We start from the raw sequence: 24,404 nt of genomic DNA, 5'->3' as shown, positions 1-24,404 counted from the left end.
TAGATAGATTTAACAGTAGACTAAGCACAATACAGGATCCGTATTGTGGCAGATATCAGTATTTTCACTCCTTAGGGTGGCTGAGTAATATTCCATTGCATGACTATTCCACTGTTTTGTTTTTTTAAAAAATAAATAAATTTATGTATTTATTTATTGGCTGCGTTGGATGTTCGTTGCTGACCTCAGGCTTTCTCTAGTTGCGGCAAGTGGGGACTACTCTTCGTTGTGATGCGTGGGCTTCTCATTGTGGTGGCTTCTCTTGTTGTGGAGCACAGGCTCTAGGTGCATGGGCTTCAGTAGTTGTGGCATGTAGGCTCAGTAGTTGTGGCTCATGGGCGCTGGAGTGCAGGCTCAGTAGTTGTGGAGTATGAGCTTAGCTGCTCCACGGCATGTGGGATCTTCCCAGACCAGGGCTCAAACTTGTGTCCCCTGCATTGGCAGGTGGATTCCCAACAACTGTGCCACTAGGGAAGTCCCACCACTGTTTTTTTTTTTTTAATCCACCACTGTTTTTTTTTTTTTTAATCCATTCATCAGTTAGTGGACATTTGAGTTATTTCTATCTTTTGGTGATTGTGAATAGTGCTGCTGTGAACATGTGTGTGCAAGTATTTATTTGAATACCTGTTGTAAGTTCTTTTGGATATACACCCAGGAGTTGAATTGCTGGGTCATATGATAAGTCTGTGGTTAACTTTTTGAGAACTTTCCTGACATCCAAGCCTTTGTGTAATCCCTTCTTCTTCAGTTTGGGTAGAACCTGTGATTCACTTCTCTAACTAAGAGAATATGGCAAAGGGTGATGGCATGTCACTCCCTTAATTATGGCAAAGGTGATAGAATATCACTACATTTACTTACAGTAATTGAGTGTCACTCCTGTGATTGTTTCATCATAAAAGACTCCACTTTAGGAGACTAGAGAACAGATTCTAGGTGCTGGCTTTGTGAAGAAAGCAGCCATATTGAGGAAACCCACATAGCAGTGAACTGCAGACAGCTTCTGAGATCGTAGTGAAGGTGAGCTCTATTCGAGAGCCAGCAAAAAAGGTGGAGCCCTTAATCATCCAGCCTCAAGGAAATAAATTCTGCCAGTCACTTGAATGAACTTGGATTTGTCCCTAGTTGAGCCTCCAAATGCAAATGCAGGCTGGCTCATACCTTGATTGCAGTCTTGAAAGGCCTTGAGCAGACTATGGCAAGTCTTTTCTTTATTAGGCTGTCAACTATCGGGTTTTAGTCCATCTTCACATTCTCATTTTAGAGAGTTTGGGTAGTGGTTTTATGAACCTTGGTCTATTCAGTCCTAATTCAACCAGTATAATTGTAGTTTTTTTTTTTCCAAACAAGAAATCTGGCCTTCTTGAGATCTTGAGATCTTCACTTTGGGCTTGATTTGCTCAGAAGAGTAGTGATAAGTCAGAGTCTAAATTAATTCTGTCTTGATGGTGAGTAGCAGAGTCCTCAGGAGTTCAAGGAAGAGGTCATTAGGGAAACATTTGGTCTGGAATTTCTGTTTGCATTGTAGATTCTTTCTTATGAAGTCAGTGGGTATAGTGTCTCATAGGAGGAGGGAATGTTCCTTGAATAAACATTCAAAGGTGACAGTTGGGGGCTCGGACATGGGAAATGTGACAAGTATTAGAGATACCCATTATCTGAGTACTTTGTTGACGCTGAGAGAGAGAGCTTGTGTAACAGTGGTGGGATTTAAGGTTGATAGTGCACCACCAGTATCAATAATTAGTAATTAGTGAAATTTCTCCTTTTGAGTTGATGGGTGAAATGGGTACTTGATTTGCTTTTGGAACATTGCCTATTATGTTTTTTTCTTAATTTTCTTGGATAATACACAACAATTGTATACTCATTGTCATTTCTGGTTACAAAATCTGCAGGTGTCTTTATCAAAAGACTGATACTAATTTCTGGAGTGGGAGCATCTAATTTTATCTGTAAGGCCATTAGTTTATTCCGGGTCTTATTCTGCTTTTGTTTTGAGACTCCTTTAAAATGTGTAGCATGGAATTGAAGATCTGACAGTGTGGCTATTTCCCATCCAGTTTTTGTTTATAAAACTTCCCATTTCTGGGTTAAGGCTGCTCATGAAGAGTGAGGAGAGAGCTGGGGTTGCAACTGCTTCGGGGTCCCCTCTGGAATCCTGTGTGAGGGTATTCAAGAGCCCATCTCTGAAGTCTCCAATGGACTTTCCTTTCTTTGCCAGTACAATTGGACTAGAGTCCAACCTAATTTCATATGGCAGATTTTGGTGGTAGCCTCCCAGGGACCTTGTCCATCATTTACAGTTTTTCTAAACCTCTCTGTTTTCTTATGTGATTAGGAGTCTCAAGTCACTCTCAGGGTCTTCCTCTTCTCCCCTTTAATTCAGTACAGTATTTTCTATCTGAGATTTTTGCTAGCAGTATGATCCAATTGATACAAATTTAGGGACCCTAGATTATACATTCCTAGAATACTCTCAATTTCTCTGTAAATTTCTGTCTATTTTGTGTAGGCTTTGGAAAGTATTTGGTAATGCCTCTCAGTTCAGAATGAGACCGAGGATTTACCAGTACTTCAGCCATAGCGGCTTGCCCTATTCTGACAGGGTCTTATTTTAAAAGGTTTTGTTGCTTTGAGGGTTTCTGGCCAGCCAGAGGAAAAAGGGAACAGGTCAGAGGAAGAAACAGCAGGGCAGGGGAAAGTGGAGAGCGTGGAATAGAGGAAAAGGAATAGCAGGATAAAGACCATTGAGTTTGAGAGAGTTTTGAGTTTTTCTCATTTTTCATTTTTTTCCTGTGCCTTTCCTCTTCCCTATGAACTTTGTCTTCCCTGTGAATTTTATAAGGAAACAATTTTGGCATTTGAATTTTTTCTGGGAGCTTCCTCATGTTAATTTAAAAAATGCAAAACACTAGGTGTTTGGGAGTTTGCTTCCCTGTTTTTCCTTAAGGTGCCTCTCAAATGAACCATTCATGTCAAAAACTTACAAAAGGGTCTATTATAATTCTGTTATCCTTGGTGAGATTATGCCATCTAGAAAGATTAGAACATGAATTCGAGTTACAGATTTAATACATTTGAGGAGAAGTAGTCTGACTCACAGCACAGACAGCTTGAGACAAAGCTGTTTATGAGTCTTGTAATGGCTTATCAAATAGTGGTTCGCCGTCTCTAATTGCAGACCTGACATTGTGCAGTGCTTTGGTGGTTTAGGATTTGGAGGGGAGATCTCCAGACTCAGACTCCCATGGACAAAAAATAAGTCAAGACAGAGGAAAATTCTCAAGGTTTTGATATAGGTTTCAAGGCAGATTTTGTCCTATTTAGATATTCTTGAAACCTTCTAAACTCACTGGGCCCGCATGAAGGTGAACTTACATGTCCTATGCTTCTCTTCTTCCTTCTGAACTTTGTTTTATGGACTTAGAACAAAAATGTTGAGGAGTTTTTGGAGCTCTCCCCAATGTCAGATTTTTCTCATATTATGGTTGGGGAGACCCCTGAATGGGGGACTCAGTGGGCATCAGAGGAGCACTGCAATTTTTAAAGCTAGATCTTGAACTCTGGCTTTTGGCAGGTCTTGAACTGATTCCAGTGGAACCCCCAAGACTGCCTCAAAGTGATTGTATCCTTTACTGCAGTAGGTAGTAAACTTGGTTTTGCCTGATCAACGGGTATTTTGGTTGTCTTTTCAGGGAAGTTTCGTTTGACAATCTGCATTTGAATTTCCAACCTCTGTTAATTTGGGAGATAGGGAAAAGTAGAAAATTGGAGAAAATAAACCCACTGTCTTCATTGTTGTCTCCTTGTATGCTTTAGGTGATTTTTAAGATCCTATTACACTCTCAAATAATGATACAGTTCCTAACACCTTTTGTCTGAATTAATTTGTTAAATCACAGTTGAACCTGCAGGATATAGTTTTCAAATAAACATTTAAAAATAATTTTAAGGGTGAGTCAGAAAGAGAAAAACAAATATCGTATATTAACACATATATGCGGAATATAGAAAAATGGTACAATCAACTGGTTTGCAAGGCAGAAATAGAGACACAGATGTAGAGAACAAACATATGGACACCAAGTGGGGAAAGCGGGGGCGGGGGGGGGAAGGAGAATGAATTGGGAGATTGAGATTGCCATATAGTTACTAATAAGAAAAAAAATATCAAATTGTACACTTTAAATATATGCAGTTTATTGTATGTCAATTGTATCTCAATAAAAGCTTTTAAAGAAAAAAAATAATTTTAAGGAATGCCCTTTTGTTTTTCAGACAGATTTTAATAATAGTTTTATTTCTAGTTTACTTTTAATTATTTCCAATATAAGAGGCTGTACATATTTTTTCTTTTAAATTTGGTTATTTTAGAATCCTTGTATGGGAACTCTATATTCATTTGGAACTACACTACTTTTCACATTTTATAGTTTAGATTTGTTAGGTAAAAGATTGCTTTTTATGGTATCTCTGCAGATAGAGGTTTGCTGATGCAGATAAATAGTGTAAATTTTTTATTTTTATTTTCAATTTATTGAATTAAATCCAAAATTATCATCCTGCCTTCAAGGCCCTGCCCAACCTAGTTGTATTATTTTATCCAGCACTACTCCTCAGTGTGAACTTATGGTATGTTTTCTTTCCCCTCTATCTTTGCCAGTTTGTTCCTCTTCCAATAGTGTAAATTTTTGAAATACCTTGTGGTTTTAGCAACTGCACTAAGGGATACTTTTGCATTGGAAGACTATATGTGCTAATTATAGATAATTCCATCTTTTTAAAATCCATACTCCCCCCGCCATTGATCTGTGGTATTTTCAAGGCAATTCTTTTTGGCAACTGTATTCTACTTTTTTTCCTCCAAGTATTTGAGTAAATTAATGTGGTTTCAGTTTGTTACATTTCTCCTTAAAACAGTTGTTCCTTTTCCATTTGAATGTTTTGAATGTTATTTGGAGGTTATATGGAGATGATTTACCACATTCTTTTAAAACACTGTGTGTAGTACTTAAGGAGTCTTCTGGAATGGTTTCCTTTTGTGTTGTTCTTGAGTTACCCTTTTCATTAGAGAGAAACTAATGTTGTTTTAAAGTGTCATTTAAAGTAGTCATCTGGTATCAAGTATTTGCCTTTCATTTTCTTCAATATCTTATTAACTTGATCTTAGGAACTTGAGAGCAGAATGAAGAGTGTTCCATCTGAAGCTGTTGGAAGACAGGGTTGGAATCCCAGCCCACTTGTTTAGCAAAAAATAACAAGCCCCAGACCCTGATTTCAAAGAGCTTCAAGTCCCCTTAGGGAGACCTATAAGGAGGCAGGCAATTTAATACATTTTAATAACTTGAAGCTCAGAGTGTGTGGGGCCATGTAGGAGGGGCACCTAACCTAGTTTAAGGGTGTCATGGCGGAATTTCCAGTGGAAGAATATTTGAGTGATACCTGAAGCCTGAGTAGTAGTGAGTTAGCTAAAAAGTGAGGGTAATGGTGAAGACGCAGCATTATGGTTAGTGAAAATATCTTGTAAAGCTTGGAGCTAGGAGACCACGGGAGCTTTAGAGAACTGCAGGCATGCAGTGTGAGGGGCGGTAGTTAAGACATGACTGGGGAGATAATTGGAATCCAGATAGGTGTGGCCTCGAATGCTGTGCAGCTGGACTTGGAGGTTACCTTTGTGGCTTTGGGAGCCTCTGAATGGCTTCATGTAGAAGAGTTAACATGATAAAAATTGTGGAATTAGAAAACTTATTTTGATTTGTGATGTGAAAAATGGATTGGAGGGCTTCCTAGGTGGCGCAGTGGTTGAGAATCCGCCTGCCAATGCAGGGGACACAGGTTCCATCCCTGCTCCAGGAAGATCCCACATGCCGCGGAGCAACTAAGCCCCTGCGCCACAACTATTGAGCCTGTGCCTTAGAGCCTGTGAGCCACAACTATTGAGCCCATGTGCTGCAACTACTGAAGTCCACGCACCTAGAGCCCACACTCCGCAACAAGAGAGGCCACGGCAGTGAGGAGTCCGCGCACCGCAACGAAGGGTAGCCCCCACTCACGGCAACTAAAAAGAAAGCCCGTGCACAGCAATAAAGAGACCCAACACAGCCAATAAAATGATAAATAAATGAATAAATTTATTAAAAAAAATGGATTGGAGCAGTGCAAAACTTGAGGTTGGTGGACGAATTAGAATGCTCTTCCTTTAATCCAGACAAGATGATAGGGGCCTAAAATAGGGTATTAGGATGGAGCATAGTAGATGGTGTGGGAGACACTGGAAGTTGAATCTGTACGGTTTTGTGACCTGTTAGATGTCAGGTGTGAAGCAGAGGGAAGAATCAACAATAATTAAATTGCTGGGACATTTATTAAGCTTCTCTGAGATTCTAGTCTGTAAGAGAGAATAATAATATTTACCTCTCAGAGCAGAGTATGGTAAATGTGTTTGAATGAGGTTTATGAATTATGCAGTGCAGCTTTAAAGCAGTGATTGTTTTTATCACCTAATTAGCCAGATTTTAAACACTGTACTTTTGCCTTAGCAGAAAGAACCAGATAATAACAACAAAAAACTAGTGTGAAGGGAATCATTTAAAAAACCAAAAAATTGAAAAGCTGTGTCCTAGTAATTAAAAAGTGCAATATTTGATATCAGTATCCTTTTCCCCTGCTAAACCAAGAATAACTTTCCTGATGATGCTTCAAGGGCTTTATATTTTTGAAAAAAAGATTCAATTATGTTTATTATGCTGTTCTGCAATTAGAGAAATGTGTCCTAAATTTTGGATTTGAAAGTAAATTAAACAGAAAGAGTGTTCTGTTTGACTTGGAGTTAGCTGGAAAACCCAATCAGCTGGAACCTATTTCCTGAATCCAGGATTGTTGAAAGTTCTGCTGTACTTTGTACATGAATGCAGAATAGTTTGAGGATGCTTTTTGTGTACAGATAGAACTTTTACCCATAGTATCTTGAAGCAATGATTTTTTTTTTCTTCAAAAACAGTTACTGATTTGTTCTGAACCAGGTGAGGAAAGTAAACTCCTAAGTAGCTTCCCATGCTGATGAGTAGCAGGTCTCTCGTCCAGTAAGTACAGAATTTGGGGTTGGTAAGTAGGCTGTATGTAGGAAGTGAGAAAGGAGAGGTGTGGTCTGAATTGTGAATTGTGGAGTCAGTATTTAACACTAATATCACTGTAGAAATAAACTGGATGCTTAGTATCAGAACTATTTGAATTTGCCTGTCTTTGTTATAGATTTTACTTCGCTTCCCTGCCAGGAAGAACCCTGCTCATCAGCTATGAAGAGTACACAGATCATCTGATCCAGTGAAGTGCACTGGAGGTGCAAGTGCACATTTTTTGCAGTATTGTAGTGCCAGTATTAGTTCTGTGTTGTACAGGTTCAGGGAATGAGTGATGACCACAGGATAGAACAACCAAGGCTAGTTAGGAAAGGAACACACTTGATAGTCGGGGGTGCTGGCTGCCCATTTGATCACAGATTGCCAATCTTAATCGAGTGCTTACTATTTGCCAGACTCTGTTCGAGTGTGTTTCAGCTGTTACTAATTTCATCTTCTTCATAACCCTATGAGATATTATGTCCATCTTACAAATGAGGAAACCTAATTGCATAGAGGCACACTGGTAGGTAATGCGTTCACTGTCCCTGAACCAGCATTGGAGCCACGCCTTTGGGCTCCAGTACCTGTACTTGTGCTCTTAGCTGCTGGGCTTTGCTGTAGACCATTAACAGATAAAATGGGGCTGCAGAAAAGGCATCCAGTTTTTTTAGTTCCTTTTTACATTGTTGTGATCTAGTTTTTTGGTTATAGCAACATCATCTACCTCTCCCATCATATTCTCTGTAAAATAGAAATTTTCGCTGCTTTATTCTTGGGTTGGATGACAGAGCTCACTTGTTGTAAGTTATGTTGAAATAGGGGAGTACAAGAAATGGTTACTGGTTCTGTTGGCTTCTTTCCTCTTTCTCCATTTCTTGAACTGCTGTTTTAGAATTATATAGCTTAATACTTTCCTGCAACTCTTTCCTCATCAGTGTTCTCAAGCATTAAATAGCTTTAGAACCTGAATGTGGCTTCCTTCAAGACAGGTTGGGATTACAGAATGAATCACAGGAATTTTTATTGCTTAAAGAATTGAATCAAATGATGTCATTGGACTGTTTCTTTTTCCTACCTCCCGATTTGAAGCCATCAGGATTATTAGTATTCCTAATATATTTTTCTTTTATATTTGTACTCTTCTGTGTTTTCTTAATTTTATTACTTTTGATATGAAAATGAAAATATTCTAAATACTTCAATTGAAAATTGTATGCAGGAACCAGTAGCATCAAATTTGTTTTGTTCTTTCTGTTGGAATTTTTGTATTTGACTTTTCTTCCATTTTCGGGGGATTATTGTCCTACCTATTAGAAATTTTCTTAAAAGACAAAATGTATAACATATACTTTACTAGGATAAACTATAGAATATTATTATATTAAACAGAATCTGCTGTTTTACTCCCTTTAGGATTTTCATATATTGTAGTTTATGTCGTATAATTGATAGATGCGAGGACTGTTTTTAAGGATGTTCTAAAGTAAGTGTTAAGCAGAATCAGTTCTGCTTTTTCTTCAAGTATTGCCAAGTTGAATTTGTGAAGAAGTAATGATGTTTTGCTTGAGAGACTTGTTTTATATAAATAAAGAGCAAAGTGTATTTAGTAAAATAAAGTTAATACCTATTTTTTTATCAAAGTTGAATATCTGTAAGTTGAAGTGCACCTGCTATTACTCATTAGTGTAACTTAAAATTGTGGCCCTTCATTTTGAAAACTAACTGCCATGTAAAGTTTGATTCTTTTTAAGTTAATGAAATATTTATTTAAAAATTCCTGCTTGGGTAGCATTATGTATTTTTTTTTAAGTATAGGTTTTGTGAAAACCTCAGTTTCAAATTTTGAAATTGTATGATACAGTGAAAAAAGTGCTTAAGTGAGAATTAAGAAACAAGGATAAATATTGGGATTGGTTTTGCCCAATGTCAACAATATTTCGTCAAAATATTAAAGTGGAGCAAAATCCAAGCTTATCTGGTTCTTGAGCCCCTGCTCCACAGTACTGTGTGGTACCTCCTTGCTGTTTGTCACTTAGACATGTGAATTTGAACAAGGCACTACATCTCCTTGGATATAAGTTGACTTACTTCTAACGTTGATGCTCCTGAGGTGAATAGTGCTGTTGGCATTGGAGTAGGTCATTTAGGAGATTGTTTTATCACAGCAGACTTATTTCTTTGGAAGCTGGTGGATTTATTCATTCAACAAGTAGTGTGTCGATTGTGTTGATTTGCTAAGCTCTGGGGATTCAGTAGAGAGCAAGTCATTGCTGTCATGGAGATTAAGTGTGGAAGGGGCTGTCATAATGGAAGGACAGGGTGTAAGGTGATCGCACAGCAATGGTGCCTAACCTGGTATAAGACTGGAAAGGCTTTCTAAAGAAAGTGACATTTAGGTGAAACCTGAAGCATGCACCCCTTAGTTTAAGAGAAAATGATAATTTTTCCCTCACCTAGACTCCTGTTGCCCAGCTGGACTCTCACCTCCCCCTCACCTCTCACTAAAGTACTCATTTATTCATTCACTTATTCCATCTTTCATTCAGAAAGTGTTTTCTGAATGTGTCAGGCATTGTTCTAGGCATTTAAAATATATTGCTGAACCAACTAGACAGAAATTTCTGCCCTTACGGAGCTTGCATTTTAATGGGGTTGGGGGATGCAGGGGGTAGACAATACACAAAACAATAATAATAAATAAATTGTATGCTAAAAGTCTTCAAAACGCAACCAAAGTGAGCCCCCTCCTTTTCCTTGCTCTTAGGCTGAAGTTCATGCTGTTTAATGAGGCCCGTGAGGCCTTGCTTAGCTTTACTGTGGGCTCACTCTTCAGGCCCCAGCCACCCTGATTGTGTTCCACCATGATTTCATTTGTTAGGTCTGTTTTCAGAGTCACTATGTCTGAGAAGCTTCCTGGAGCCATTTTTGAGTTAGAGATCTCGTTGTCACGTGCCCGCTTCACTTCTGCAACATGCATCTTGGTAATGATTTTTTAGCTGCTGTGCAGTCATGTTTAAGGTCTATGCTTTCCTTTAGACTATAAATTACACGAGGGCTGCGATGGGGCCTTTCTTGTTTCCTCCTGTGTCTTCAGGGCCTAGTACGTGGCATATGGTAATGAAAGTTGTTTTTGTGAACGGAGGTAGAAGAGAATGGAGTTTCTGGCTGAGCCGACTAGGCTGTGTGAAGCCTGGGGAGAATGCCTGGCATTGGGGTGGGGGGTAAAGTACGAGGTGGAAAGGGACTGGGACTGGAGGCTCAGACAGGCAGGATCAAGTATGGAAGTCGAGCGAAGCAGTTTAAATTTGGTTCTAAGGCAGTGGGGAGCCATGAAAAGTTTAAGCAGATTTTGGTAATACTACTGTATTTGGTTGTTAGTGCTCTGTAAATCACTAATTAGATAATTTGAGTAACACCTTCAGGTGTGGCTGATTTAATTTCTGAATTATGAAAGTAGTATGAAATTTTTATCTTTATGGTAAAAAAAAAAAGTTCCATGTGTACCTAAGGGTATGCAGTGAGAGGTAAAAGTTCCCCCTTTTCCCCAACTCTTAGTCCTATTTTTGAGCAGTAACTCAGGCTCAGTTTTTTAAAATATATCCATACATAAGCTTTTAAGATCATTCACATGTTTTTCTGTCTCATTGTAGATAAGGTCATATGATATATATTATCCTATAACTTTCTTTTCCCCCACAATATATACCATATTTTGTATATCTTTAGCATGTAAGAGTTATCTTCTTAAAACCTAAATCTGAGTCATCATTCTTTTGCCTAGCACCAAGGAGTTGGGAACCCTGGACCGAATCCCATAAGGCCCTGTCAGAACAGGCCATGCTTTCGACTTGTACTTCGTTCTGCCCTTTTCTGCCACTTCGTTACAGTGCTTCAGTACTGAGCTTTCTAATCTAGGGTTTTCGTACATGTTGTTCCTTTTGTCTAGGGTTCTTTCTTTTTAACCTTCCCATGGCGGCTGGCTGTTATATTACCTTCAGGTTTTTGTTTAAATATTACTTTGGACCATGTCTGAGCAGTCTTTCTAAAACAGGTTTTCCCTCTTACTGGTTCCCTCAGTACTGTTTGTTTCCATGTAACTTTTATTTCAATTCTCAGTTGATTTGTTTACCCTCTTTTCTGTTTCTCTTATTAGGCTATAAGTTCCATGAGGGAAAAACTGTTTCATGTAGTATTGCCCAGTAAATAGTTACCAAATTAATGCACAAATGGATGAATAAGAACATATGGTTCAACCTCATTCTTTTTAAAGGTTATGTAATATTCCATGTTAACGTGTGTATCATTTATGGTACCAGTTCCTTAGGGAAGGCCTTTTAAATTGTTTCTGATTTTCTTTTCTTACCAAAACACCAACAAAATGAAAATAATAAATATATCTCTGTGCATGCATGAGTATATTTGTAGGATAACTTCACCAAATGAAATTTCTGGGTCAAAAGACATATGTCCCAAATTTTTCATAGGTGCTGACAATTTCTTTTTAAAAAGATTACACCATTTTCTACTACACCAAGTAGGGAGAATAGTTCTAGTTCACCTTTGGGTCACCACTCCTGGCTGTTATCAAACTCTGGTAGATGAAAAGTGGTATCTCGTTGTAATTCGTGTGTCTATAATTATGATTAAAGTTGAACTTATTTTATATGTTACCCTTCTGAATTTCATTTTATGCAAACTTCTTATTTAATTGCCCATTTTTCCTGATGATTGTTGGTCTTCTTCAATTTTTTTTTACTACAAAATTTTTTCTACCTGAAGCCCTACAGAGAAGTTACACTTTGGAATGTGTCAGTGCCATTGAATTTGCAGCTATGTAGGGCTTTTTTTTTATTGCTTTAAAAGTAGTTTTATATATGTGCTAAAAGAACATATTGGAGCTAGGTGTACTTAATAGTTTATTGTTGAAACTGGTAATAGAGATTTTTAATGTCTAGTAGATAGTATATCCTCAGTAAAAGATTTTGGGATGAATGAATGACAAGTGAAAAATTAGTTATAAAGACAGTTTGATTTTACTTGGAAAGTCATTTAGTAGAATTTGGTTTTCATAGTAAAACTTAAGCCTACTGATTAGTTAAAACAGGATTGTTTTGTGACAGTTTATAGCAGTGTTAGATTTGTAGCAGCTAAAGAATTTTTAGAAGTCTTGCTTTGTGTTAATATCTCTCTGTACACAATCCATCCATAATATGTATTATAAATACATGTTAAAATATTACTAGTGAACTAACATTTGCCTGTTAGTTCTCTCAAGGTAATGAACCTTTTAGATAGCAGGGTTTTTTCTCTCTGAATATCTTTTGCAAATATACTATTACATGTTTGAAAGAAAAGACATGTTAAAAGTTTCCTTCTAGGCTTCTTGTAATCCAGTCTCCACCAGCCAGCACTCTTCCTGTATTTTGTTTGCGAGGCACTAATTGTCTGCATTTGGCAGGTTTAACACTTCCTGACAGAGAGGCTATTAAGGGGAAGTATTCTCCAATAACTGTCACTGGCTTGAACAAAGAACCTTCAAACTCAGTGTGTGGAAATCACTAACATTCTTAAATGACCCTTTTCATGGATTTTTATCCCTTTAAGCTAAAATTTGGAGAATGTAGGGTCAGTGGAAACAGCAAGGTGTAATAAAGCAGTAAACCGTGATTTTTGGGGGGGGGGGGGTAGAATGGGAAGTATAGATTTATCTCTGACTTGAAAACAATTGTTATTTGGAAAATCTCATTAGCAGATGTGACTGCTTGGAGTAAGAGAAAAAAAAAGACTTAAAACTGATGTCGCTTTCAGGACTGCTTTGAACTTAACAAGCACCTATTTGTGGAGCAGACTAGCTAATGAAAGGAAATTAAATTTTTCTGACAACTTCCCCTGCCAACCTCCTTATTCAGGGGATGTTATTAGGTACTGAAGACTTTTAAGGAAGATTTTTTTTTTTTATTAGACATGAATGAACTAGTTATAAACATACCCCACCCCCATTTTGGGGGAGGATTCTGACATGGTTACCCTACATTTTTAAAGTATTAGCTTAAAAGCTTAAGAAATACCAGCCTTTACTTTGATATTTTAAAGTTATTTTCTAAAAATTCAGGCATTCTTACTAGCTAGTGGTTTCAAAACATTATGTCATTCCTTGTGATGGTTTAGTTTGTGTCACTGAGTTATTTAAAAAGTTAAGTTTACTAGAATTTACTTGGATTTAACATCTTTTCAGCTTTCTCTGTGCTTGTTATTATGGGGGAAATGTATCAGGAGTGCCCTATGTTGGGCGTGTTAGGTGAGAGTTAATGATCAATGAAATGGTTTGGATTCAAGGGAGGTTGTTGTCCATTCAGTGGCATTGGTTGATATTTAGCAATAACTAATCCTTACAGTCATAAACTCTTACCTTGTACTGTTTTATTTATTTTTATTTTAAAAAGTTTCATTGAAGTATATAGTTGATTTACAGTGTTACCTTGTACTGTTTTAGAATGCATTTTCTTTCCGTGGCTTTTTGGAAGTTTTCCCCCCACTAGATGGTTCATTGAATTTGAAGTTTTAATTTATGTTAACAAGATGTAACTGGTAAAGATAATAAAATATGTACCTGAAAAAAAGGATGAAATAAAAAAGAAAAATTAATGGAGATTACTAAAAGAATTTTTTTTGGGTGGAACAACTGGCAGTTCCTTTAGATACTGGAAATTTACTTTTTTGTTTCTGGAAAATCTGTTGAGCTCCTCCCAAACAATAGAGAATCAACTCCCCCTGCTGACAGAATCAAGGAAAACATGACATATAAATATCAGAGACAGAAACAAGCTGGCTGTGGACAAGCTTTAATGACCTGATTTATGGTTCAGTATTGATTGTAAACATCTAAATTCTGCCGTTAAATCCCAGCAACTGCACCAAATCATTTGGCAATTCTGGTAGTGCTTCCTGCCAGCTCATTCAAACTGCTTTGAGTTTCTTAATATAATAATGGTGAGGTAGAATTTACATTCCACTTATGGTATTAATTTTACATTTCTCTGAATGAAAAGAGTTAGAAGGTTGTAAAATTGAACATTAAATGAATCGGAGGAGACAGTAGTGCAATATATGACTGCCCTAAAGACATTGTGCAGTGGCTGATGGGATTAATGTTGGGTCTCATTTCCTGCTTTTACAGGATGCAGATGAAGCTGTCAGAATTGCAAGGGAAATTGGTAAGTTCTTAAATTAACTTTGGTAGAGTTTCTATGTCTTTCAGCAGATATGGTTGAGTAAACATGTAATAAGTAATTCCCATAGAGCAAATCATAGTTTAATAGTTTCAGGTTTCTGATTGCTTGTTCCTCTGGAAGGATTTATCAGAGGAATTACCATATTCTATTATTAAAGTGAACTTTAAAGAGTAATTTGACCTTCATTATTGTTCTTTTGTAAGATAAAATCACTAGCTAATTAAAAGAAGGAATTGTCTTAATAGTACTTGAGATTGGATGTAATGTAAATTTATATATATGTAGTTGAATTCAACTTACTAAAGGACCTATATGATTAAAACGAAGATATATTTGACAAGGCTCTTTAAGTTTTTACTTTTTTCCTAAGCTGTTAAGTATCAACTTAAAAATCTTGCTAGGAGAGAGAAAATAGAATGTGAGAAATTAGAACAGAATATTCTAAATTGGAGTAGAAGGTAAACTGAAGGACATTTTAATGACTGCTTTACTTGCCTTTTTTATGTGTAATTGTACTGGGGCAGTGCTTCGTGACTTTTTATTTTCAGAAATATTCCTGGCATTCTTGACAACTATTGTATTTTCAGTACCTGCTAATTAAGAACATGCATGGGCATACCGTTATCATGGATTAGTAATGCTGTTAAATAACTTTACAGTTTTATTAATCAATTCATATTTGTTTACATTTGACAGAAATTTGTAGGTATATGAGAGAAATTAGACACTGCTTGGTAGTTAGGAATTCCCAACATCTCAGCTTTCCTGCACTGACAAGACCAAGCTTTTCAGCATCCCGCATCTACATTTCTTTAGTCCTGTTTTCTCATTAAGATTGGTAATTTAGAATTATTTTATTCATTTGGAGAGCATTTGTTTTGTCTGATTTGACTGATATATGTCCTGGACTTAAGACCAGGCCCTAAAAAATTTTATTTTATCAGATTATAACATCTCTTTATTCGTCATTTCTTCAGGCTCATCAACAGTTTCAAAAAGCATCTCATTCCTTCTCAGGAAGATTTGCTAGATTCTGATTATAAGTTGGACTACATGGAACTGATTTGTGGTTTATGTCTTTAAGAAAATCAAAAGCTTGTCTCTGTGGTTTTAAATCACTGGCGTTCCTCATAGCTAAGAGGCTATAACATACCTGCTGGTTTTTGAAGAGTCTTTCCTAAAATAATTTATTCTGTTGTGTGCTTCTGAATGTCAAAAGTCGTCTTTCTAGTTCTAGTTTAGGTATTATTATTATCTATATAATGGGACATAATAATACTATTATCACAGTAGTATCTACATAGAAAGAATAGATATTTGGAGGAATTTAGAGAAATAAAAAGGGGTTAAGAGAAATCTTGAATTACATTGGTGTGTCACAGTTTGAGTTATGAATCTTCAACTCTTGAGAATGCCCTTGTAAAATGGCAGATTGCTTTGCTTGCTCTTTCATGTCTTGTCTTCCACTTAAAAAAAAAAATGTGACCTTTAAAATAACTGGTTAATCATGATGGGACTCTGACCAGTTCTCATCACTTGGCTTTCCTCCCTTAATATTGTAATGCTGTACTTAAAGCCCCTCTCCCTTTAGTTTTTTTACTTACTGAGGTTATCTAATTCAATTTAGGGCTCTTTTCTTTATATTTGGGCACATCCTTTATGGTCCTTCCTCTTTCCTATCTTTCCTCTAATTCTTCCCCAGTTGCTCCTTCTCATTTGTGAAATGAATGATCGCAGTCATGGCTATTAAGTATAAGAGCGCTGGTGTTCTGCTTATGCTGAAAGAAAGGGAAGCCATAAAATTTGAGGTGAAGTAAAACATAATAAATAACCAGGGTCATCAGCCTTATAAAGCTTTTCGAATTTCCCTGAGAACCCCTTCTGAATCACTACTGAAACCTGCCATAAAACCTTTTCCCTCAAGTGCCAGCTTCTAAAATAAGTTAAATTACATATTATTAGAGTTTCTTGGTTTTCTGTATTGTTTGGTGATTCATTATTTTTCTACTAATTTTATTGAGATATATCACATTTTAACTACATTAGGATTTTGATGGCTTCTTGTGAGTTTTTCTAAGAGTTGAATTGAACATTGATTCCCTGCGAAAATATGTTCCCCGTTCTAAACAAATGAATTAGAATCAGACCTTCCAACCTAGCCATTTGTAAGTTGTGGATGGTCCATTTGTCATACCCATTCATGGATTTCTCTGTTTTACTTTTTTCTGTGTTACACGGTGAAAGTGAAATTGATCGTCTTTTCTGTGGTTCCCTTCTCTCTCATATCTGTACTTCTTTTCTGGAAACAGGGATCTGTGTGGCCAGAGGAGGAAACCACTGCATTGAGCATTGATGAATTAGGTGCCTTTTGCATAACAGTAGCTCTTGTTTATGGAGCATTTTTTCCCCTGTAGCAGGCACTTTGTGAATGTTATTTCTAATGCTAATTTTTGGGTTAATTATTCTCATTTACATTTAAGAAACTAAGGATTAGAAACGGTAAGTAATTTGCTCAAGGTCACAGAGCTACTGAGTGATGGGATACTTTAAATATAGGGTCATTTAGCACCAAAGACCATGGATTTTTCAATATACTTGGTAAACTAATGGGATTAGAGATTGAGAGCTAAAATTAGAGTTACCACTTGGTGTAAAATAGTATAAGGCACTTAATCATGTTATATGTGGACTTTAAGAATCGGACAGTCTCTTATCATTGACAGGGTGAGAGACAGTTAAGACTTAATATGTGACTTCTGTGTTCTTGTTTTTTGGCCTTCCTTGTCTCCCTCATTCTCACTCCTGATTTTTTCCCTTTGACCTCTCTAAGTTTAAAGATACAGGGCTATTGATCCCCAGTTTATCTTTAACCCCAGAGATAGACAACAGCAATCCGTGAGCGTGATTTGCATTAAAGTTTGATCTTTTTACTGGATCAAAGGCCCTTAATACAATCAAGCCAAAATCGATTCTTAAAAGGAAAAGAAATTGTAAATCTGAACCCTGTCCTTTAACAATTTCCAGATTATTCTGGTTCTTTTTTCTTTTGCCTATCTTTCTCGTAGTCACAAATCATACACAATTTAAGTAAAAAATTTTTTGATCTCAGGTCCACCATACTCCGAACCTGCTTCTCCCATGGTTTCTACGTCTCAGTAGATGTCACTCCATTCACTCAGTGGCTAAAGCTAAAACCCAAGATCTATCCTGGTGCCCTTGTCATCCTATTGTCAGTCTGTCAATAGATACTGTCAAGTCTTCATTCAAAATATCTCCCATATTCACTACTCACTATCTTGACTACCAACACTCTCCTCCAAACTACCATTGTTCTTGCAGAGACTATGATAATAGTTTTTCTGCTTCTTTTCTTAAACACTTCAAAGCCATTCTTCACATAGCAGTCTGTGTGATATCTTAAAACTCTGAATAATGACACACCCCATCTCATCCCACCCAATTGATCCTTGCTTTAAATCTGTTAATGACTTTCCATTGCACCTAGATAAAATTAAAATTCCTTACTGTGACTGTGGGACCCTAAATAATTTGACACCTGCCTTTCCCTCCAATCTCATTTTATACTACTCCCTTCCTTACCTACCATACTTCAGTCACACTGGTTTTCTTGAACGCATCAAACTTCAGGGCCTCTAGAATAAGATTTTTTGGGGTGGGGTGGGAAGCCTGGAATACTCTTGCTGATATCGTCATATAGATGGCTCTTTGTAGCCTTTCATATCTTGACTTAAATGTCAGATCTTCAAGAAAAGACACTCTAACATTAGCACTCATTCTGTTTTATAACCATATTCCAAATCTCTGCAAAGTACTCATGACTTTTGGACATTTTTCTTGTCTGTTAACTTTTTCCTCAATGTATTATTTTGAAAATTTTTGATCATACAACGTTTTGAAAGGCTTTTACGGTGTATACCTGTATACCCAACACCAAAACTCCACTATCAATCTTTTGCTATATTTGCTTTGTCGCTTATCTGTCCATTTGTTAATCCATTTTAATTTTGGTGCATTTCAAAGTACGTTGCAAATATCAGTATGCATCCCACTAAATACTTCAACATACGTGTTTTTAACTTAATTCAGTATTTGTATACAGTTTGGTTACTTTGAGGCAAAATTTGTATTATACAGTAACGTGAGCAAGTCTGAAGTGTGTATTTGCTGTTTTTGATATATGTATACCCAACCCATGTAACCCAAAAGCCCACCAAGACATTGAACATTACTGTCACCCCAGAAAGTTGCTTCATTCTGCTTCCATGTCAGTCCTAACCCATCCCCCTAGGTGTAGAGGCAACCTGCTCTAAATTTTTATGAAAAATCTAAATATTAGATTTTTAAAAATTGAGATAAAATTTAAATAGTATAAAATCCGGCCTTTCAAAGTGTACAATTCAGTGTTGTTTTAGTATATTCACAGGATTAATGAACCATCACCACTGTCTAATTCCAGAATGTTTTCATTACCCCTGAAAGAAACTCTTTATCCATTACTATTCACTCCTTATTTCCTGGTCCCTGGCAATCACCAGTTTACTTTCTGTTTCTATGGATTTACCTATTCTGGATATTTCATATAAATGGAACCATAAAAACGTGACCTTTTGTGTATGGTTTCTTTCACATAGAGTTATGGTTTCAAAGTTCATCCATGTTTTACCATATATCAGTACTTCATTCCTTTTATGACTAAATAATATTCCATTGTGTGTTTATACCACATTTTGTTTATCCATTCACCTGCAGATGGACATTGGGTTGTTTCTACCTATTCACAGTTATAGGTGGTGCTGCTGTGAGTATGCATATACATGTATATGTTTGGGTACCTGTTTTCAGTTATTTTGGTATGTACCTAGTTGTTGAATTGCTAGTTTATATGGTAAATCTATGTTTAACTTTTTGAGGACCCGCCAAACTGTTTTCCACAATGGCTGAATCATTTTACATTCCTACCAGCAGTGTATGAGGTTTCCAGTTTCTTCACATCCTTGCCAATACTTGTTATTTTCTGATTTTGGTTTTTTGTTTTGCTTTTTTTTTTAGAAATATGGCCATCCTAGCATGTGTGAAATGATATCTCACAGCGGCAGATACTGGCAGAATGGATACAAAACATGATCCAACTATACCCAACTATATGCTATCTCTTAAGAAACTCACTTTAGATCCAGACACAGAAATAGATTAAAAGCAAAACGATGAAAAAAGATATCCCTGCAAACAATAATCAGAAGAGAGCTGGGGTGCTACACTATTATCAGACCAAATAGACTTTAAGTCTAAAACTGTCATAAGAGACAAAGACATTATGTATTGATTATTTTAAACATGTTGCCTTCACGCTAACCTTGGCTGTGACATCTTATGTTCTCTGCAAGTTATGCTCTCCCATGTGTTTCTTCTGGATAGTCTCTTCCTACTGCCTTGGCCTCTGTCTCTGATGTGTGTAGGAACTGCGCTGTCTCTTCTTCTCTGCCCTGACTATTTTTCCCTTGTCCTTTTCCTCTTCTCATCTTCCTTTTGGCATGGTATAATGCTAAAAAAAAGTTGCTCTTGCTGTTTTATATAGAAGAACAAATTGTTCATGCTAGAGAGGGATAGAAATACTTAGTTAAGCCCCGAAATCTTTTATTTCTTTTATTTATTTCATGCTGCTTAGAAAACTTTTCACATGTAGTGTGACTTTGCGGTTAAAGATATATTGAGGAAGCCTTTGAAAAAATATTACAATTTATACCTTTTTCATAATCTTACATAATGTTAATTCACTTTCCAATTCGGTCCTCAGTAGAAGATACATTTACTATTTATTATTAATTAATTAATTTATTTATTTAGGAGATTTATTAAGAAATGCCGAAGGAAAAATTATGTTGAAGAAAATGGTGTTAAAGTATTCTTTGTAAAATTTGTTAAAGAATGAGGTTTTTATTTTGCAGTTTTCCTCTTATTGAAGCAATGTGGTCATTTGATAGTCCCTGGGAGTTGGGAACGTGTGTTCTGTATCCCTTCTTTCTTTCCCGTTGTCAGTTTTGGGTACTTACATTTTCTTTTGTTACTCCAGTATACACATTTTGGGTTTAAGCATGATTTCACAAGTTCTCTCACTGTATTTTACCAAGTCATCTTTGTTCCCACTGCCTCTCTTTTTGTTTTATTGTAGTTCATTCTTGCATACTTTTTCTTTTTTCTATCACTCTATTGCAAAAGGCTCTGTATAGTGTTCGGACAGTAATGTGAAGACAGTAAGCCTTTGGTTTTTGTTTGGAAACTTTCTGTCTGTGAACCCATTGTGCTCTAATCTATACATTGAAGTGTGCTTGGTTTCCAAGCCCTGAATCAGTTAGGGATCTAGTATTGGGTTGGCCAAAAGGTTCATTCTTTTTTTTCCGTAAGATGCCTCTAGTAGCACTTAGTTGTCTTTAACTTCATTCAAAACAATTTTGTTAGATTGTATGTGACAGCTGTCATATCAGCGTGCATTTAAAAAAAGACATCAGAATTGGCGAATTTTTGTGTAGCCATTTTAATATTAAAGATGGAAGAAAAAAAGCAACATTTTCGGCATATTATGCTTTATTATTTCAAGAAAGGTAAACATGCAACCGAAATGCAAAAAAAGATTTGTGCCGTGTATGGAGAAGGTGCTGTGACTGATCAAACATGTCAAAAGTGGTTTGCAAAGGTTCGTGCTGGAGATTGCTTGCTGGACAATGCTCCACGGTCGGGTAGACCAGCTCAAGTTGATAGCAATCAAATTGAGACATTAATTGAGAGCAATCAGCGTTAAACCATGTGGGAGATAGCTGACATACTCAAAATATCCAAATCAAGCATTGAAAGTCATTTGCACCAACTTAGTTATGTTAATCGCTTTGATGTTTGGGTTCCACATAAGTTAAGCGAAAAAAACCTTGACCGCATTTCCACATGCGATTCTTTATTTAAATGTAATGAAAACATTCCATTTTTAAAAGAAATTGTGAGAAGCAATGAAAAGTGGATACTGTACAATAACGTGGAATGGAAGAGATCCTGGGGCAAGTGAAATGAACCACTACCAACCACACCAAAGGCCAGTCTTCATCCAAAGAAGGTGATGTATATGGTGGGATTGGAAGGGAATCCTCTACTATGAGCTTCTTCTGGAAAACCAAACAATTAATTCCAACAAGTACTGCTCCCAATTAGACCAACTGAAAGCAGCACTTGACAAAAAGTTTCCAGAATTAGTCAACAGTAAATACATAATCTTCCATCAGGATAATGTAAGACCGCATGTTTCTTTGATGACCAGGCAAAAACTATTACAGATTGGCTAGGATTTATCTGCTGTATTCACCAGACATTGTACCTTCAGATTTCCATTTATTTCGGTCTTTACAAAATTCGCTTAACGGAATAATTTTCAATTCCCTGAAAGACTGTAAAAGACACCTGGAAAAGTTCTTTGCTCAAAAAGATAGAAAGTTTTGGGAAGATGGAATTATGAAGTTGCTGGGAAGATGGGATTATGAAGTTGCTGGGAAAATGGCAGAAGGTAGTGGAACAAAAGGGTGACTATGTTGTTCAGTAAAGTTCTTGGTGAAAATGAAAAATGTGTCTTTTATTTTTACTTAAAAACTGAAGACTTTTTTTGCCAACCCAATATATGTGTATGTAGTATTTTTATATATTTATTTTTTGGCTGCATTGGGTCTTCGTTGCTGTGCATGAGCTTTCTCTAGTTGCTGTGAGTGGGGGCTACTCTTCGTTGTGGTGTGCAGGCTTCTCAGTGCCATGGCTTCTCTTGTTGTGGAGCACAGGCTCTAGGTACATGGGCTTCAGTAGTTGCGGCTCGTGGGCTTCAGTCGTTGCGGTGTGTGGGCTCAGTAGTTGTGGGTCACAGGCTCTAGAGCGCCAGCTCAGTAGTTGTGGTGCACAGGCTTAGTTGCTTTGAGGCATGTGGGATCTTCCTTGACTAGGGCTCGAACCCACGTCCCCTACATTGGCAGGCAGATTCTTAACCACTACGCCACCAGGGAAGTCCCAACCCAATATTTTTTATTTGCCTGAGTAGAGGGAATAGGTAAACCAGATCAGTTTTTCTAAAAAAATGTAATTGCCATTCTTTGCCATATTAAAACAAAGTACTGTTATGTATTGGTTTGCTTTCTTATAACGCAGCTTGAGTATATCTGTATGTGTATAATATTGGTTCATTCTTATTTAAATTCAGTGTATTTATATAGTTATTTATGTATTTATGTGTGCATGTCTAAAGAAAGGCAAAATATCTTGTGCCCACTACACTTTTTCATTTTCCAGTGGTAAAAACTCAATGATAATAAGGGTCACTTATAGGTAGGTTTTTTAGAGATTGTGTGTATCTGCAATAAGTAGTAGAGACATGAATAATTCATAGTTGGACTGCAGCACATATATGTTTGTATTCTAGCTACTGGATAATTATAGACCCCAGACACATACAGATATGCATCACCTCAGTCTGAAGTGTGCTATCCCAAAGATATACCAAAACTATGTGTAAATTGATAATGATAGAACTAAACTAACTATATAACTAATTTGTAATTAAAAGACAACAGGAAAAAGTGGAACATTATGACCAAATAAACACAACATGGTAAATACATTGATGATGAAATTTATTTTCCCAAATTGCTTGAAGCTGTCTCCTTGTTTGTATTCACAGTAGGAACTTTTTACTGTAGCCAAGTGTTGCATGGCAGCCAAATTGCCTAGTAGACTTTGTATTATATTTTCTTGGAACACTTAGTTACGTGCTAATCTTTTTTTGGGTCTATGCAATTGTCATTAGTTTATCAGAGCTCTAGTTTTACACACTTCTGTTGCCCTTCCCCTGTGACCTTAAACAACAAAAATTTACTTTTTCTTCATTCTACATGTTCACTTCCCACTGGTGAGAGTTCTGTTATAATTTTTGGCTCATGTTATTTAGGAATACATTTTAAAATAGCTGAAACAATTTCAACTTTTTGTTTTATTATATTTCTAATTTAATTGCTTTCTGATCAGTGAATATGGTCTTTTTTATTTAGAATCTTTCTGATTTCATGAGAATTGCTTTATGGCCAAGGAGTAAATCACTTTGTTTTTTAAAATTAATTAATTAATTAATTAATTAATTATTGCTGTGTTGGGTCTTCGTTGCTGCGCATGGGCTTTCTCTAGTTGCAGAGAGTAGGGGCTGCTTTTTGTTGCAGTGCACGGGCTTCTCATTGTGTTGGCTTCTCTTGTTGTGGGCTCTAGGTGTGCAGGCTTCACTAGTTGTGGCTTGCAGGCTCTAGAGTGCAGGCTCAGTAGTTGTGGTGCATGGGCTTAGTTGCTCTGTGGCGTGTGGTATCTTCCCACACCAGGGCTCAAACCTGTGTCTCCTGCATTGACAGGCAGATTCTTAACCGCTGTGCCACCAGGGAAGTCCCCAGGAGTAAATCATTTTAAATACAACTTCCATACATGTGTATATTTGTGATGTGGACCATTTTTAAAGTCTTTATTGAGTTAGTTACAATATTGCTTCTGTTCTGTGTTCTGGTTTTTTGGCTGCAAGGCATGTGGGACCTTAGCTCCCTGACCAGGGATTGAACTCACATCCCCTGCATTGGAAGACACAGTTGTAACCACTGGACCACCAGGGAAGTCTCCTATTCTCACATTATTGTATGCTGTGTCTTATAGTTGAGCAATAGGTCAAATCTGCCTATTGGGATGCTCAAATTTTCTAGTCATGTTTTTGGCTGTTTGATCAAGTTTTAAAAGAGTGGATTCCCGATGTTTTCTTGTTTGCTGGGTTTTGCCTCTGTTTAGCCTTAAGATAAGTTAATAGGTAATATATCAATGTCTTCTTGGCTAATTTTACTTTTTATCAAAGTGTAGTGGCTTTTTTTGGGTTTGCTTTCAAATCTGATTTTATTGATATGCCTAAACCAGGTTATTTTGGTCGTTTCTATGTTCCTCCTTTTTCTTTTCTTTTTCTTTTTTTCCTATCAACCAG

General features: G+C 36.7%; 1 protein-coding gene across 3 annotated transcripts in view; it reads left to right on the top strand.

Moving 5' to 3' along the window:
• Positions 1-24,404, top strand: part of PCCA (propionyl-CoA carboxylase subunit alpha) — a 383,508-nt gene that overhangs the window by 107,300 nt on the left and 251,804 nt on the right. For all 3 annotated transcript variants that reach the window (XR_009049065.1, XM_057707846.1, XM_057707845.1), the window contains exon 8: positions 14,305-14,341. Coding sequence is in view for 2 of the 3 variants with exons in the window: in XM_057707846.1 (XP_057563829.1) it covers positions 14,305-14,341 (37 nt within the window). In the remaining variant the exon portion in view is untranslated. The remainder of the gene's footprint in view (positions 1-14,304; positions 14,342-24,404) is intronic.

The sequence above is a fragment of the Hippopotamus amphibius genome, chromosome 14 (assembly GCF_030028045.1).
Source record: "Hippopotamus amphibius kiboko isolate mHipAmp2 chromosome 14, mHipAmp2.hap2, whole genome shotgun sequence".
Classification (NCBI taxonomy): Eukaryota; Metazoa; Chordata; class Mammalia; order Artiodactyla; family Hippopotamidae; genus Hippopotamus; species Hippopotamus amphibius.
The sequence above is the reverse complement of the archived record's forward strand: the minus strand, read 5'-3'. Positions and strand labels throughout refer to the sequence as shown.